At 33.4% G+C, this 15,560-nt stretch overlaps 1 protein-coding gene across 1 annotated transcript; it reads right to left on the minus strand.

Moving 5' to 3' along the window:
* Positions 1 to 990: 990 nt before the first annotated feature.
* LOC149727328 (uncharacterized) lies at positions 991 to 13,048 on the minus strand. The gene is made up of 21 exons (XM_089890048.1): positions 12,879 to 13,048; positions 11,948 to 12,141; positions 11,367 to 11,514; positions 10,889 to 11,034; positions 10,220 to 10,306; positions 9,674 to 9,787; positions 8,965 to 9,120; positions 8,459 to 8,541; positions 7,068 to 7,201; positions 6,593 to 6,738; positions 6,153 to 6,251; positions 5,704 to 5,835; positions 5,187 to 5,356; positions 4,604 to 4,772; positions 4,249 to 4,338; positions 3,836 to 3,937; positions 3,347 to 3,481; positions 3,027 to 3,160; positions 2,501 to 2,627; positions 2,172 to 2,265; positions 991 to 1,495 (listed from the first exon to the last, which is right to left on the minus strand). The coding sequence occupies exons 1-21, from the start codon at positions 12,883 to 12,885 to the stop codon at positions 1,281 to 1,283; spliced, it is 2,682 nt and encodes an 893-aa protein (XP_089746174.1). The 5' UTR covers positions 12,886 to 13,048; the 3' UTR covers positions 991 to 1,280.
* Between the last annotated feature and the right edge of the window lie 2,512 nt (positions 13,049 to 15,560).

The following is a 15,560-nucleotide window of genomic DNA, read 5'->3' on the forward strand; positions in this document are numbered from 1 at the left end:
CCACATATTGTAAGTTGACTTTAAACAATGAATAAAACACTTAATGTTTTGCCAACTGACAATGTGGGTTTGTAAATCAAACTAAACTATGTCGAATATTCAGTTTATCCTCGCGTGGCTGGGAAATGACAGTCGTTATCACATAGGTTTAACACCTCGTGCAAGCTTACGAGTTATTATGCATGTAAGTGGGTTTATGAAACCAATTCCTTTCTAAAAATCTTGCTGAACCTTTTCTTGCATATATTAACTGTCACTGCCAGGAGTATTTTATTCTAAAACAGCTTTTATGCTTAATGATTTTAGTACCGACGTTATAACATCGTATACATTCCATTTTTCTTGTATATTATTCTGCATAACATTCGCTAAGCATTTGTAAACTACATACTGATATCATACTCTTATTAATCTTTAACAAATAATAAATCTTGAATTAATAACCTTAATAATGAATTATCCAAACATTAAACCAAAGTAAAATAATCAATAAATCTTATTTTCAGTTCAAGTTCGCGTTAAACAAACTTTTCCACAGCCTTGAACTTAAATATTAAGAAGTTATAAATCCATAACTTCTGGTGGATAAACAGCATCAGCTGAAGTGCATTGAAGATATTTTGATTAATTTCCACTCAGAGTATCGATCCATATGAGTGGAACCACTTGAGTGATAATTAAGTCAGATATTAAAAAGTTTGTTGAATATTATCGACATATTATGAGGTGTGATGTACATGTTATGCTCATGTTGCTACTAGGCATAATGTTATTCAAATAATTCACTCACTTTTGGCATAAAAATTAACAAAAATTATACAAAAAAGGTCTGTTTGAAAAGTCCTGTATTTTGGAATATGAAAAACATTAATTCAATAAAATCTTTGATAATTTTATGCCGGAAAATTTGTTTTTGGAATTTAGTGTAAATGGCTTACTAAAATATTCTGTTCTTGTACTTAAAACCTGGTTAATAGAAATAAAAAAACATTTTTCTCATATTTACTAAAATAATGTGCAAACGTAACAAAAGAATAAGTGCAAGGAAATAATTTGTGTGAAAGAACAAAGGTGCAAAAACATGGTCAGTTTTAATACAAACATAACAGTTCATATATATTTGACATCTGACATTACTAAAAATGGTTTTATTTAACTAACAAAAACATTTTAATTGAAAGCAGTTGTGTCTTATATATATATATATGGGCCACAATGTTTGTGTTGAAAATAACAAAACAAAAAAATTGACGAACCAACCACTTACTTCCGTATGTTTATTATATATCTATGTCATGCGGATGTTCACGAGCTGATACTCGGTTCAGGAAAGCTTTCTTCCGCTTTTTGATTGGACGAAGCTTTTGTGGGTGTGGAGTTAAACCGGCCAATCGCGCGGCTTTATTATGTCTCTTTGTATTCTTACCACCAGAGGTCTCCCAGTGGCGGGAAAAATCGGAAACCAACTTCCTGGTTTCAAATTCAGAGGTTGAACCTGGGTGGACGGTGTGGTTACCTCATGTTCAATGTCTAGTTATTATAATGAAACTGATTTATCTAGGAAACAGTTGTTGTTATAACATGGGTGTTCTGTTTATACACCTCATACCTGTTTACGAGTTACCATGTATGTAACTTTGTGGGTGATTGATACTCACAGAGTGGCAGCGTGCAGCTTTAAACCTGTAACCTCTTGGCCAAAGGCATGCTGTAAGTATTGTGACAACATAGGTGTCATCAGTCCGGCGCCGCGGCATAGTGGTTAGCGCGCCTGCCTGTAACCCAGAGGTAATGGGTTCAAGGCTCGTCGCTGTTATCATTGTGGGCGTATGTTTCCTTGGGCAAGACACTTAACGGCAATTGCTCCAACCCAGTGGTCACTAATGGGTTGTCCAAATTATCAGCCATAAAAAAAAAAATCCAAAAAAAATAAATAAATAATCACTCACAAAGTAACATACATGGTAACTCTTAAGCTGGCACGAGGTGTTAAACTCGTGTGATAACGACTGTCGTTTTCCGGCCACGCGAGGATAAAGTAAGTTACATTCATTCATTCATTCATTCATTCATCAGGGCAACAGACTTAACATAGGTGTCATCTTATACACCAGACACACATGTTGTATTCACACATAGAAGAAATATGTTTGCACAAACAATCCACTTACAGCAAGCAAGAGCATCCTTCACACAAAGTAGAAAAGTTTTCTGTTTCATCTTTGACATTTGCGCCATTTTACACAGGAATAATTTGTTCAGGTTCTGTAGATTTACAGAATCAAATATATAAATTGTTAAAGCGTTAAAATTAAACAATACAAAACAAGGAGTAAAGTAGGTTGGGGTAAGATGGTGTTTTTACTCTTGTCACATATGGTAGTAAACAATATTTAAAGAATTATATTACTGTACCCATCAAAAAAGGAAAAAAAAAAGAAAATGTAAAAACAATTAACATAAAACAAGAAAATATATTTTTTATCATATTTCAATTTACCCAAAGTTGAAATCCGAGTTTTTCAACAAATTTAATTTTCTGGAGAAATATTTCCACGAACTTCTTTTTCTCCCATTCCTCCTGCTTTGTTTCTTTTATTCTCTCGACACGAGTTTGCTCCAACAACCTGAACAAACATAATTAAGTCAGTGTGTAAGAATGATTGACAAGAGTTAAAAAGGGGGTATATTCGTTCACGTATATATTGGGTTGAATAATTAAATGTCACTTATTTATCCTTGCATGGCGGGGCAACCACAGTCGTTATTACACGGGTATTCTGTTCCATACACCTCGTGCCTGCTTACAAGTTACCACGTATGTAACTTATTTATCCTTGCATGGCGGGGCAATGACAGTTGTTATAACACGAAAAAGTTGTTATAATACAAAAATATGTTTGTATTAGTTATTTTAAACTAATTTTTCAGCAACACTTTACATACAATAATATATTTATTATGTTTAAATTGTTTATTTATATATAAATAAACGAATATGTTTTAATTATTTTAATGTCACTAACTTATCAAGTATGTTCCCCACAGATAAATCATCCCCTCGGTGTCGCAAGAGAGCTGGGTTTCTCGTGTTCTTAGACACTTGATCAAATTTCTTGGTTTCTATTTCGTGTTGTGCTTCTATTCGTTCTTGTAATAACTGGATGCATAATAATGTGTTACACCTCATGCTCACTGTCAAGTTATACATCTTCTTATACATCCGACACACATGGTGTATTCATACACCTCATGCTCACTGTCAAGTTATAACATGGCTGTCTTCTTATACACCAGCCACACATGGTGTATTCATACACCTCATGCTTACTGTCGAGCCACAAACCTGCATAGAAATCTCATGTTCTTGTCGTAATTGTTGTTCCACATCAATGACTTCGATCTGGTGTCGTTCGAGCAGATTGCGGATAACATCGGAATCTAATTGTCCGAGTTCTACAACTTTTTGAACAATGGAAATCTGATAAAGACAATGAAAATAGAAATAATACAATAATAGCTTCTATGAGTCTGATACACCTCCTCTATTGCTTGAATTTTTACTGAGCTATGTGTTTCAGTGATGGTGCAAATTTCTTTGTTTGTTGGCCAATGTTTGAATGTTTTATTCAGGCATAAACGTAAAGTCATTTTAGTGTAAACAGTATGATACAGACGACCTGTATACCCCTAATAAGATGGCATAACATTGGACATAAGGTAAATAAAATGCCAAATGATCATTATTCGACCTAATAATAAGCCTAGCAGCAACAGAATATAAATAGATATATTTATTACATCACAATGTAAACAACCCAACCAGCGACCATACTTGTAAATAATTGTTCTGTTCTTCCAGTTTCAACATCGCTGATATTTCATGTTTTAAATTCAATACAAGCTTTTCCGACACTTTTTCCATCACTAGGATATGCTGTGGAGCAAGTTAGTTAAAACACGGTGATTAAAAATGACTATACTTGTATTTTGGCTTTTTCGTCAAAACATCGGCCAAGAGCAAAAATACAAGTATATTATGACTAGCAGCAAAAGTATCTAAATAATGAGCATACAACAATTAAATAAACTAAAAACGTAATACAAATATATTTCATGAATGCAAGGTTTGGGCAGATGTTAGAATTTTTGATACAAGTAAAGAATCCTTCATTAGACTAGCGTTAACAGATAGTAGCATTCTTCACTAAAACACAAACATATCCAGATAAACAACAAACAACATACCAGTAAATGAGATGCAGTAGCGTGTTCTGTGTCGTACAAATGTCTAAACTTGTCTAAATGTTCATTTCCAATGGCAGCCAGTGATTTCACCTGTTTATTTAAAAAAAGTTGATCATTTTCTACATTTAAGGGAGGTCCTGCAGCATGGCATTATTTAAATCCTAGGTCCCATGACGTGCCTCACTCGGCTCACTGTAGAACCTCACCCATATAGAATATAACATACATATACAATATTGGGGTAATGGGCCAAACTCTGTTAAAATCTTAGGTCTTAAATAAGGACCTCCCAATATAGAACAGAATTCAAATCTGTCTGCAACAACATATAAGTTAGTGTTGATCCTTATCTCACCCTCTGCTCTTCATTGATCTCCTCCTGCCTCCCATGACACAGATGTATCACTTGTGTTCGGATCAACCTCGCATCCATGATCGTCATGATGCATCTATGATAAACATCACATGATGATCCCATCATCTTTATCATGAGTTCGTGATCTTTCATGATGAGCTTCTCATCTCTGGAAAAAAGAAACTTACTCTTATTTTTTCGATGTACATTACTTTGTCTGACAGATTCTGTATCAAGCATAGCAGTGATCTGAGTGATACATCTGTGTCATGCTAGTGTTGGGCTAGTGTTGGGCGGAGCTACAGGTACTACAGTTTAAAGGAATGCTCGTGTTATCACTTCAAATACAAGTAAATAGAATGTTAGGAAAAAAGTAGCGATAAAACAAAAAAGTGGTTAAAAACATGCTACATGGAAACTAACTGAGTAAAAATGTCAAATAACTCAGTGACTTAACTATGGTTGCCACTTCCATGCCCACAGTCGAGTTGCTGAAGCTATTGCAGTGTGTTTGAATAAGCACTAAGCGGACATATTTAATACTTGAACTATAAAACAAAACTTTAAACCGCAGCCCACATACTCAGGTGTAAGGTAGATTTGCATCGTGAAGAACTTTGAAATATGATTTCTATCTTCCTTAAGATTTCTATGAGCTGCATCGACCGTTGATAAACTCCCCAACATTGAAAGTTGATCGTCGAACACCTTTGTTTGGCGTTTGTTCTTCTGTGTGATGTCATACTCAGCTTTCTGTGTGTCACAATGGTTAAACAAATGTAACACGCCAGTGACTGTAGCAACACTATATAGTCTTTAATATTTGCATGACGGCGGATATATAACATATTATGACTTTAAGACATATTATAACTTATTATAACTGAATTAGAAGTTGAGCAGTAATTGGATATTGCCGCTAGACTTAACATCACATTAAACCTTAAGTTTCACATGTTGCCATATGTGTCACTATATAAGCTATATAATTGTACTATATGTATGTGAGGTATCCTAATATACTGTTTCAATGTCAAACATCAATTCCTAATTACTAAACCCACAAGAGAGTTCTAATATACATCATATCACATTCAAACCTTCATCTTTCCATCCATTTCCTTGGAAGCGAGATGAACCTCTTCTTCATTCAATCCTCCCGATGTTTCAATCATCCTCCACATCTTTGTCTCCTCTTCCTTGCACCGGGACTCAAATAATAATCCTCGTCTCTGGAAAAATAAGCTGGTTGTGAGGGTTTGAATAATTGTGGATGAATTTATGTTATTTATCCTCGTGGCAAGGCGGCAATGACAGCCTTACTATATCATGTAACATGATACGACATTTGTTATAACACGGATGTTCTGTTTCATACACCCCTACCTACTTGAGTTACCACGTATGTAACTTTGTCGGTGACTGTTTTTTCATATTTCGTAAAAATAATTTCATGAATGTTACTTATTTCAACAGGATCTTGTTTCATTTATCTATGATCCATACACTCATACACACACACAAATAACTCTGTACATTTTAAGCCAACCTTTTGTAATTCAGCAAGTTCCACAACTTCCTGTTGATTCGATTCCTCGATTATTTTCGTTTCCTCATCAAGAAGTTGGAAGCAAATATCAAAGTAACCCTGGGTGTGGAAACATAGATAATCTAAAACATGAAGCTACAAGTGAAAACAGTCACAAAGCATAATTCTATCATGTACTATATGGGTGAGGTCCTGCCATGGGACTTGGGGTTTATATCTGAGTTGGGCCATTACCCCAACATTGTATATGCACATTCTATTCTATATGGGTGAGGTCCTACAGTGAGGCACGCCAGGGGACCTGGGATATATATCAGAGTTGGCTCAATTTCCTATCCACAGAGTGTTCTATTCTATATGGGTAAGGTCCCACAATGGGACCTGAAAATAACGCAAAATAGACAGCAACAAACTAAAATAACAACAACACAAATTCTCACCTCAATAAAAGATGAAATATTTTTCTTTTCACTTTTAACAAGGTAGTTTCGTAAAAGTTTATTTTTCCTTATGTTGAACTTTAAAACAATCTGGTCCCAGTGATCTCTGGAACTTATTTCTAATCTTTCTCTTGCTGTTTGGAAGCCTGTGGAGGTAAATGGATTGGTTAGGTTGCAATGGTGGCTTATTATTGTAGCTTTGGTGCTACGAAAATGTATCATACAAAAACCAAGTTTAACCAATATTGTATTAGAATGAATGAATGAATGTATCTTACTTTATCCTTGGTGGCTGGAAAACGACAGTCGTTATAACACGGGTATTCATACACCTCGTGCCAGCTTACAAGTTACCATGTATGTTACTTTGTGGGTTATATATTTCGCCATGAGCCGAATCTGGCCAAATTCTCTGATAAGCACCTTACCCATATAAAATAGAATTCAAAACAGAATCCAGTAAACCACCCCCCACCTTGTTCCACCTCGTCAGCCATAGTCTCCATGTTGTCTCGTGTTTTCACCCATAATATCCCCGTGTCATGCTCCGATATTCTGCTGATTTCCGATAAACGCTGAATCAGCGATTTGTAATAATCGCATCGAACTCTGAAAAAAAGTTTTTCTTTTTTTAGTTTAAATTGAGTTGATTTTAATTTCTGATGCTCAAAAGGGCAATGCTTGGATTTGCTAAACTTGGGGCGGCACGGTTAACCCTGGAATTAATAATATAGTAGGGTGGGGGAAGATGGGACACTATTTCAGTCTATGTTTTCAAACCATTTGGTAGTAAATTAAGAACATTTAAATAATGATAAAACCGTATCCTCACTACTCCCATAGACCGTTGTTAATTGTTTAAAACCTGATCAGGATATTTGGATATTATGTGCTAAAGGTGTTCTATCTTACCCCACAGTACTATAACTTAACTGTTCAAACATTGAAATATTGTTTGCAGAGAAAATATTGCCGCATGCAGAGAAATTGTATCCACGCACAGTTATTTGACCTTCTAACCGCACTATAAAAGTTATGTTTCTTTAACACAACAGTTTGATACACCAGTGTTTTGATAAACTTTGTAGGAAGTTTAGTGTTTATTTATGTGGTTTGTGGGAATTTTAACAATGTTTTTGGTCTTAGTGATTTTTGCTTGCTATTAAAATAACTTGTATCAACTAATCCACCAGACACAACATAAACCGTTTGGTATTTGTTAGGGTAATAAAGGAAACTTTGGCCAAATACCAAGTCCAACGGCGTGCTATGTCATATGACCCCAGCCATATAGAACAGAATCAGTTGTTTGTTAAACATTGGCCTATCCAAAAATACACACAACACATGCTGATGCTTTGTAACTTATAACATGTGCGACGTTTTCCATAGATATTTAACAATTCAATGAATACCATTGAACACATGGCGTGGAGTTTCCATATGAAACGGAAATGAACCAACACTTGCGGATACTTATTTGCATATTAGACCTTGTTTACTTGAGGTTAAATTTCAGCGCAACTAAAATATTTTTCTTGGTTGAGTAGGTCATTAGAGCTATTTATATATTAAGAATATTAACGCCTATTTTTGCATTTTTTCCTAGATTTACAATTCAGAATTCAGATACCATAATGGAATGGGATACTGGCTAAATAACATGCATATTGCTATTTCCTATAAATATGTGTTTCTCAGTCATACAGAATAACAATCACCCACAAAGTAACATACGTGATAACGTGTAAGCTGACACGAGGTTTATCAAATAGAACACCTGTGTTATAACGACTGGTCTGTCATTGCCTGGCCTTCCCAAGAACAAATAAGTTACTTTAAAAGATACCAACAAAATATTCAAACCTGAACAAATCACTTGTAGTTTGCTTTGAGTTAAAGTAAGTGAACATAAGAAGTAAATCATGTCGACTTCTGTCCGTCCATTCCTGCACGTTAGGTATTTGTTTAAACGTTTCTTCTAATTGTTTAACATTCAATTTTATCATCCCATTTGGTAGTAAACAAAGAACATTCAAAGAAATATAAAACCGTATCCTCACGACTCCCATAGATCGTTGTTATTTGTTTAAAACATGATCAGAATATTATGTGCCATAATGTATTTATGATTGTTAAGCTATTTTAATGGGCCAAGTGTAATTAGAATTTGAAGTAATTTTAAAGCATTATATATAAGTTAAACTAATGTCTGCATTATAAACTGGTTTGTTGGTATTTCACATTTTGCAAAACACATCACACAAAAACATATCACCTTAAGTTAGCTATGGGTGAAACTGTAATTAACATTTTCACTCAATATTGTGTGCAAAATTCAAAAACAATTTCTTTATGCAAAAATAAATCACCTTAAGTTTATGCTCCAACCATCGGTTAACATGCAGCTCCACCATAAGAAGTGACTTGTCCAAACCATGTGTGACATCTTTACATTCACCATCATCATGGATATATTCAACCAGTTGTTCAATGAATGAAACATAAGATGATCTGTATTCGCTAACCTATGTTTAATATGCGAGGGTAAATATATCTAAGAAGAGAAACTCAGATACCTAGAAGAGAAGCATAAAGGCAGCTGTACACAGTATTCAGCATGCGAATTCGCTTGCGAAGTCGTATGCAAACCAATTACCGAGTTCCGCATGCGACAGCGAAATCTGGACAAAACAGACAAAACGGAGGAATTCCGGATACTGTGTACAGCCACCTTTAGTGTTAAAGTTTTATAAATGCAGGAAAGGCAGGGATAGTTGGACACACAATCTTGGAAAAGAAGTCTAACTTTGGTTGTAATTGTTATGTTTACTGATAAACTCAATGCAGAAAAAATTCCATGGTGTGTCTGCCACCCCTGAACAAGTGCCTGGGTTTAAAAGACAACCAGTTAAGTAAATAGTATTTAAATAAAAGGGTTATGTCTGATGATCCACACACTGCAATAGCTTTAGCAACACGACTGTGGGCATGGGAGTGCAGATCAAGAAAATATTTTATAGTATATAAGTTGCCAGATTATTTAAGTTCTAAGTTACCACAGTTATACCTATTACCTACCATAGTTTCAACATGTTGATTTGAAACATCATTTAACATGAAATCAACTTCATCGAGTTCAATTTCATTTTCATTTACTTTGTTTCGAAACTTGACTAAAGAAGAGGAAAATTTCTAAAAATAAAAAAGCAGGAATTTATTCGTAAAATAAAAACACAGCACCAGTAAGTATCGTACATAAGAAGTTTTGGGTTAGTTGCACAGATATCGCAGATGCATTCCTTTAATGTTACTCACAGTGATGCAAAGTTCGTTAAAACTCTGGTATGCAAATAACTTGCCCAAAGTGTTTTATCAGATTTCTAACCTGCCTGGCAGCAACAACTTGTTTGTGTTTTAACAGGTACTACGTTGGCCACTATTTTCCATGTACATTTTAAAATTAGGAAACAGATTTTTAACAACATAACAACACCTTTTAAATTGATCTCTTTGATCACAAAATAATATAAAATTAAAACAATAAAAGAAATATAAAAATGTTTTATATGATTTTTGTAGGTACATTATTTATCTATTGTTATTTCATTGAAAACTAAGGTTCACCTGCTGCACTGTTGTAAGAATGTGAGCATGTTGTTTAACATTCAAACTACCAGCAACTAAATATTGATCCAATACAACTTGAAATACCTGGGATTTGTATTAATAATCATATTATACGTGTTGACTATATGTAAGCATATACAGCATAGCAATATACCAGTCTTTCCACTATATTTTATGAGTATTATGATACTTGACTACAAATTAGGTCATGCTGCTTAACACGCATACATGATAACTATGGTTTACATAAAATATATCTTGGCAGTGTAACTATGGACTTATACATTGCCAATTGTTTGTAGGTTACTTATCTATACAGACACAAAATAATGCACACTTTCTATTAATATACCTACATAAACATAGGAACCAAACTTTAAAAGCAGGGTAGGTAGGATTAGTTAGACACGTATTCCTGTGTAACAAATCAACTTTTTGGTTGTAATGTTTACTGATTAATGCAGTGTAAATAACTCTACATTAGACTTGCCCGCCCTGCCACCCAAGGTTTGTTCACTATGTTGATATACATTTAAACAAACTATAGTTAACACTGAAATAATGGAAAAGGTGGTGCGACATTTCACGCAAGACATCCATAACGTTACAACTATGACATATACTTGATACTAACATAATAGAACCATCTAGTCAGCATATACCAACCTTCATCAAGCAAGTATGTTTCATCACCCACATATCTGTTGCTAGCATTCGCAACTCGATTAACTTTCGTTCAAACAATTTCAAAACCATCTCGTCACTCGTGGAACAACATAAAACATCAACCAAACTTTTCGACATAAATTTACCTAAAAAAAGGAAAATGGGAATTATTCTAAACATCCAGGTATAACGACAAAACTTTTTAAAATTCAGGGGAGGCCATAGTTAGACTTATAATGCTATTGAATCAATTTGGTCAAGGTTTACTGATGATTGCAGTGCATAATAATCCTGCCCACTCTGCCACCTCAGGTTTGGTGGCTATGATCCAAGCACCAGACATAAAGGAATAGTTTTATACATATCTAATAAAATCCCACAATTGTCCTTTATTCATGTTTAAGCCATTGTTAAAAATTGAAATGTTATGTTAAAGTAAAATTTATAAGGTACTTATACTATCTACAAAATATGTTACTTGTTGTATTCTGATTATGTTCCAATTCACGTTGGTCAGATATGAACAAACGAGTTTGTAATTCATCTTTATCTACAACAGGTGCATCTGTGACATCATAACCATCATTGTTGTCATCATATAACATATTATTGTGGCCACCATTTGTCTGGAACATCATAATATTAATATTTTTATTTTAAGTATTTTTTTTTTTTTTTTTTAATATTTCAAGGTACAAATTAGTTTGATACCCCCAGCCATGTCTTTACACACATTTTTTCCAATTACGTAGTAATCTGCTTTAATTAAATATTTATGTCATTGCGTTAAAGAAAAAGATAATGTTATTATATGACAGCTGCATGATTGAGGTTGTTAAACTTGTCACCAAGTTTTGTAGGTGAGACAAATTGCCAATCATTGGATGGCCATTGAATAGGTGTCATATTTTAACGTTTAGTTTTTGCACAACAACCTGACTGTTGACATGGGAGTGGCAACCATGGATAAGTCACTCGAAAATATAAATGACCAAAAGTCAAAACTCGTGCCTCCTTTAAAATCATAGTAACAAATACTCTACATGATACAACACCCACCTCATTATCCAGTTGCGTAAGTTCAAAGTTACTTTTATTGATTTTAAACTTTCTTTTCAAAACATCCATACAGAAACACTTGATAAAGAGGAAGCCGACGATCAAACCAAATATTCCAGCGATGGCGCCACCAATTCCAGCCACTAGTGGGGGAAGTTTGAGGCTGTTTGTTTCAATATTAATGACGGTACAATCTGGTGGAAATGAAAATTTCATTATTTATTAATATGTTGCAAAAAATAATGCCTATAAAAATTTTGCCATTGATTTTTAATATAGGCATATGAAACTTATCGTGATTTACAGTTTATTGTTAATATTTTGCACATTATTTTTGGTTGTCATTTAGTTTATATTGGTTTATGTTTAGAACATTGTTTAAAAAAAAGCATTGAATAGCTTATATTATTTCACAAGTACAGTAGGGTATTGGTCATACAGTGAGTCAAGCAAACTTATGATTTGTTTACTAGGATTTAGTTGCGTGTGCCATAATTTCTTGTGAGCTAATTATCACGCAACGAAGCAAAAGCAAAATGTTTGCCCTTTGCATAAATAGTTTGCTATTTAACGATTCACTATTCCTGGGGAACAAAATGGTGTTTTACACATGTGTATTCTTGCCAGAAACTGCTATATTCCGCAAGCTGGATGTGCAAGCAATAATAAGACAAAATGTTTTTTCTGTTCCAATGCAAACTTAAGAATAACCTTACTGTTTTTGTACAATCACGGTATATTGAACAGCCTATTTATTTTTGTTGCTGATAAAATTACTATTAAAAGAAAACAAACAGATGATGTATATGACTGTATCATCTGATTTATGATAAGATAATATGCTAAGATGATTCATTGCAATTTGAGCAATATCATGAAGCTATCATCAAACTTGTTTGTTTATATTCCAGTATGGCTGAACATAGCCTACCTGTCATGATTATTTGCTTTGGTGATTAGATATCTTGCAATTCAAAGTTGGAGTTGCAAATATAAAACAGTTCACACAACTTTTTTAATGAAAACATAGCTTTTTTTGTTGTTGTCGTTAAACATGGTGCATATACTTATGCTGTTAATGGAGTAAATGTGATTAGTACACGAGTGAAAAACATTTAATGTGTTAGAAATATACAATATCTTGCTATTATATTGCAATTATTTAATCTTTTATGTCTAAATATATTAAAAATACACCAAAATGTAACGCGCGCTTTGCCAATACGAACAAAACCGCAAATTGTAAAAATTGTGACCACTTGGGGCGCATTGCTATGGCTATTTGATTTTGTTTACAGTGGTAGCGCTAGAGAGTATAACACGAAACGTAATTAATGGGCATATTTTCCGGTTTCTGACAAACATTTCCGTTCCAAATTACTTTTTAAACATTCCGATAATGGTACTCCATGCGGTGATAGTGTAACGTACAAATCTATACGAGTATTAACATCGCAACGTGCTGCACAACGCAAACCCAGGCGATATTTTACCTACAACAAACTAACAAATGAAGACTTGATTTTACGTTAAATAAACAAGCTTTTGGGCGCAGTTATAAAACATTACAAGAGTATAGTATCCTCTTTTACAACAAAACCTGTTTACGTGTAAAATAACAAAGTAAAATCGCAAAAAAATGTAAACCATTTTCAACAATCGTATTTCTATGATCCCGTTTACCCTTACCAAAACAATGATTTTTTTATTACGTCACGCCGTCTGCTGGAATTTCTGGCACTCAGGTCTTTTTACAACCGAAGCGTAGGTGATAGTAGATACCGTCTCTGCACCAATAACGGTTTGTATTTGCGTGTGTTTTACTTTGAGCTTTTAGTATAACGGACGCAGCGGAACGATAATGTAAACGTTCTGTATTACATAAACTGTTTATTACGTGTGTGTATGGTTTGTGACGTAAAAATGATAACAATAGTTGGGCTTAGCTTCTATGATTATTAAACTTTTTATATGAATAACGTAGATTATGCGTAAGAGTTATAAAATGTTATATAAATGTATACAGAAACCATGTTGTAATACAATATATGCAGCTGTGTGACATACAGTGAATAATAAGCCATAATGTATACAATGTTTTGGATTCATTTACCTGCTTTAAATGTAAACAATAGTATTATCAAATCTGTTGTATTTGAAGAAGAAATTTTAAATATTGGTGTCTTAATTGAATTATTGCTGTTTAATGTTATGTAATTATAGGATTTTACTTAATTTAAATATAATTACTTCTGTATGATTATCTATAATGTTTTATGTATATTAAACTATGTTCTTTTAATTAAATCAATGTGAATTAAATTTAAGGCAAGTTTAAACAGCTGCCAGTAAACTATACTTTGCCACAATCTAATTTGATTCATTTTTTCTTAGTATTTAGTTTTAAAAAGTAATTTTCTTTCATTACAATGACATACATCTGTTATCACATAATCAGTCCATTGTTACATAACAGCATCATTGTTTAGTTACAGTTGTGATTGTGACTTAACAGTTGGTTAATATGTTACACCCTAACTTAAACATTCCATGTTAAATAAAACCTTAGTATTTTCCAAGTAAACACTCAAAATCAAATTCTTTTGTTGGCATTTTATTTTCACTGTGAGTAAATTGTAACAGTGGTAACATATTGTGGGTAAAATGGACTAACATTTCCCGCATTTGATTTCCAATTTAATTTTATATTTATTTGCTTTTTATTATAAAAACTTCACCCTTTGTGTGATGTAACTATGTGGTTTACTACTGCTTTTATATTGGCCCAATATATATATCTGTTATAAGCATTAAAGGTCTCACTAGTAACAGTGTTATAGCAATATAATGTGGATTCATATTCTCATATGCTCTTTTCCCATCAATTGTCATTCTAGGAAGGATGCAATGCCAAAGGATGGGTAATTTATTTTCTATTCAATAACCCGAGCACTTTGTTTATTTAAATTTTACCAACAATTTAGCCTTAGATATCTGTCACATGCAGTGTTCACAAAAAAATGTTGTTTTATAAAACAATGTTTTATTTGACACTTTCTTTGAGGGTATGCTTCTATATTAAAAATGACCTCTTATTTTAAAAGTTTTTTATATTAAAATGTTAATATTAAGCTCAATTTATAAATGTGAAGTAGTTTTATTATAAGAGAAAGGATGCTTTAAAATAAATAGCCTCACCCCACATATTGGTATTAAAACAGGTTTTCCTTCATACTTATGGGCAAAGTACTAATGTTTGGGTAAAAACACCGCAAACCAATTATCATTGGCCAGCCAGTGCTAGTACACTATTAACCACATACATGCTGCAATTTGTTGAATTTCTGAGAAAATTAGGAACAGTAAACTACAAATACTGCCACTGCTTACCCACTAAACATATGGTTGAATTGTATGGAAATAAAAACAATAGATAACAGTACACTGTGTGTTGATATCATGATATTTGAATTAAATAATATTAGAATTTTGTATGAATGTTTTAGCTGTAGTTCTATGTGTGGTTATGACACTTGCTATTCAAGTACAAAAATTTCTTTAATTGCTGGGTTTGTATTAAAAGTGAACTTGTATGATATGTATGAGTGCTTGT

The sequence above is a fragment of the Ciona robusta genome, chromosome 12 (assembly GCF_009617815.1).
Source record: "Ciona robusta chromosome 12, ASM961781v2".
Taxonomy (NCBI): Eukaryota; Metazoa; Chordata; class Ascidiacea; order Phlebobranchia; family Cionidae; genus Ciona; species Ciona robusta.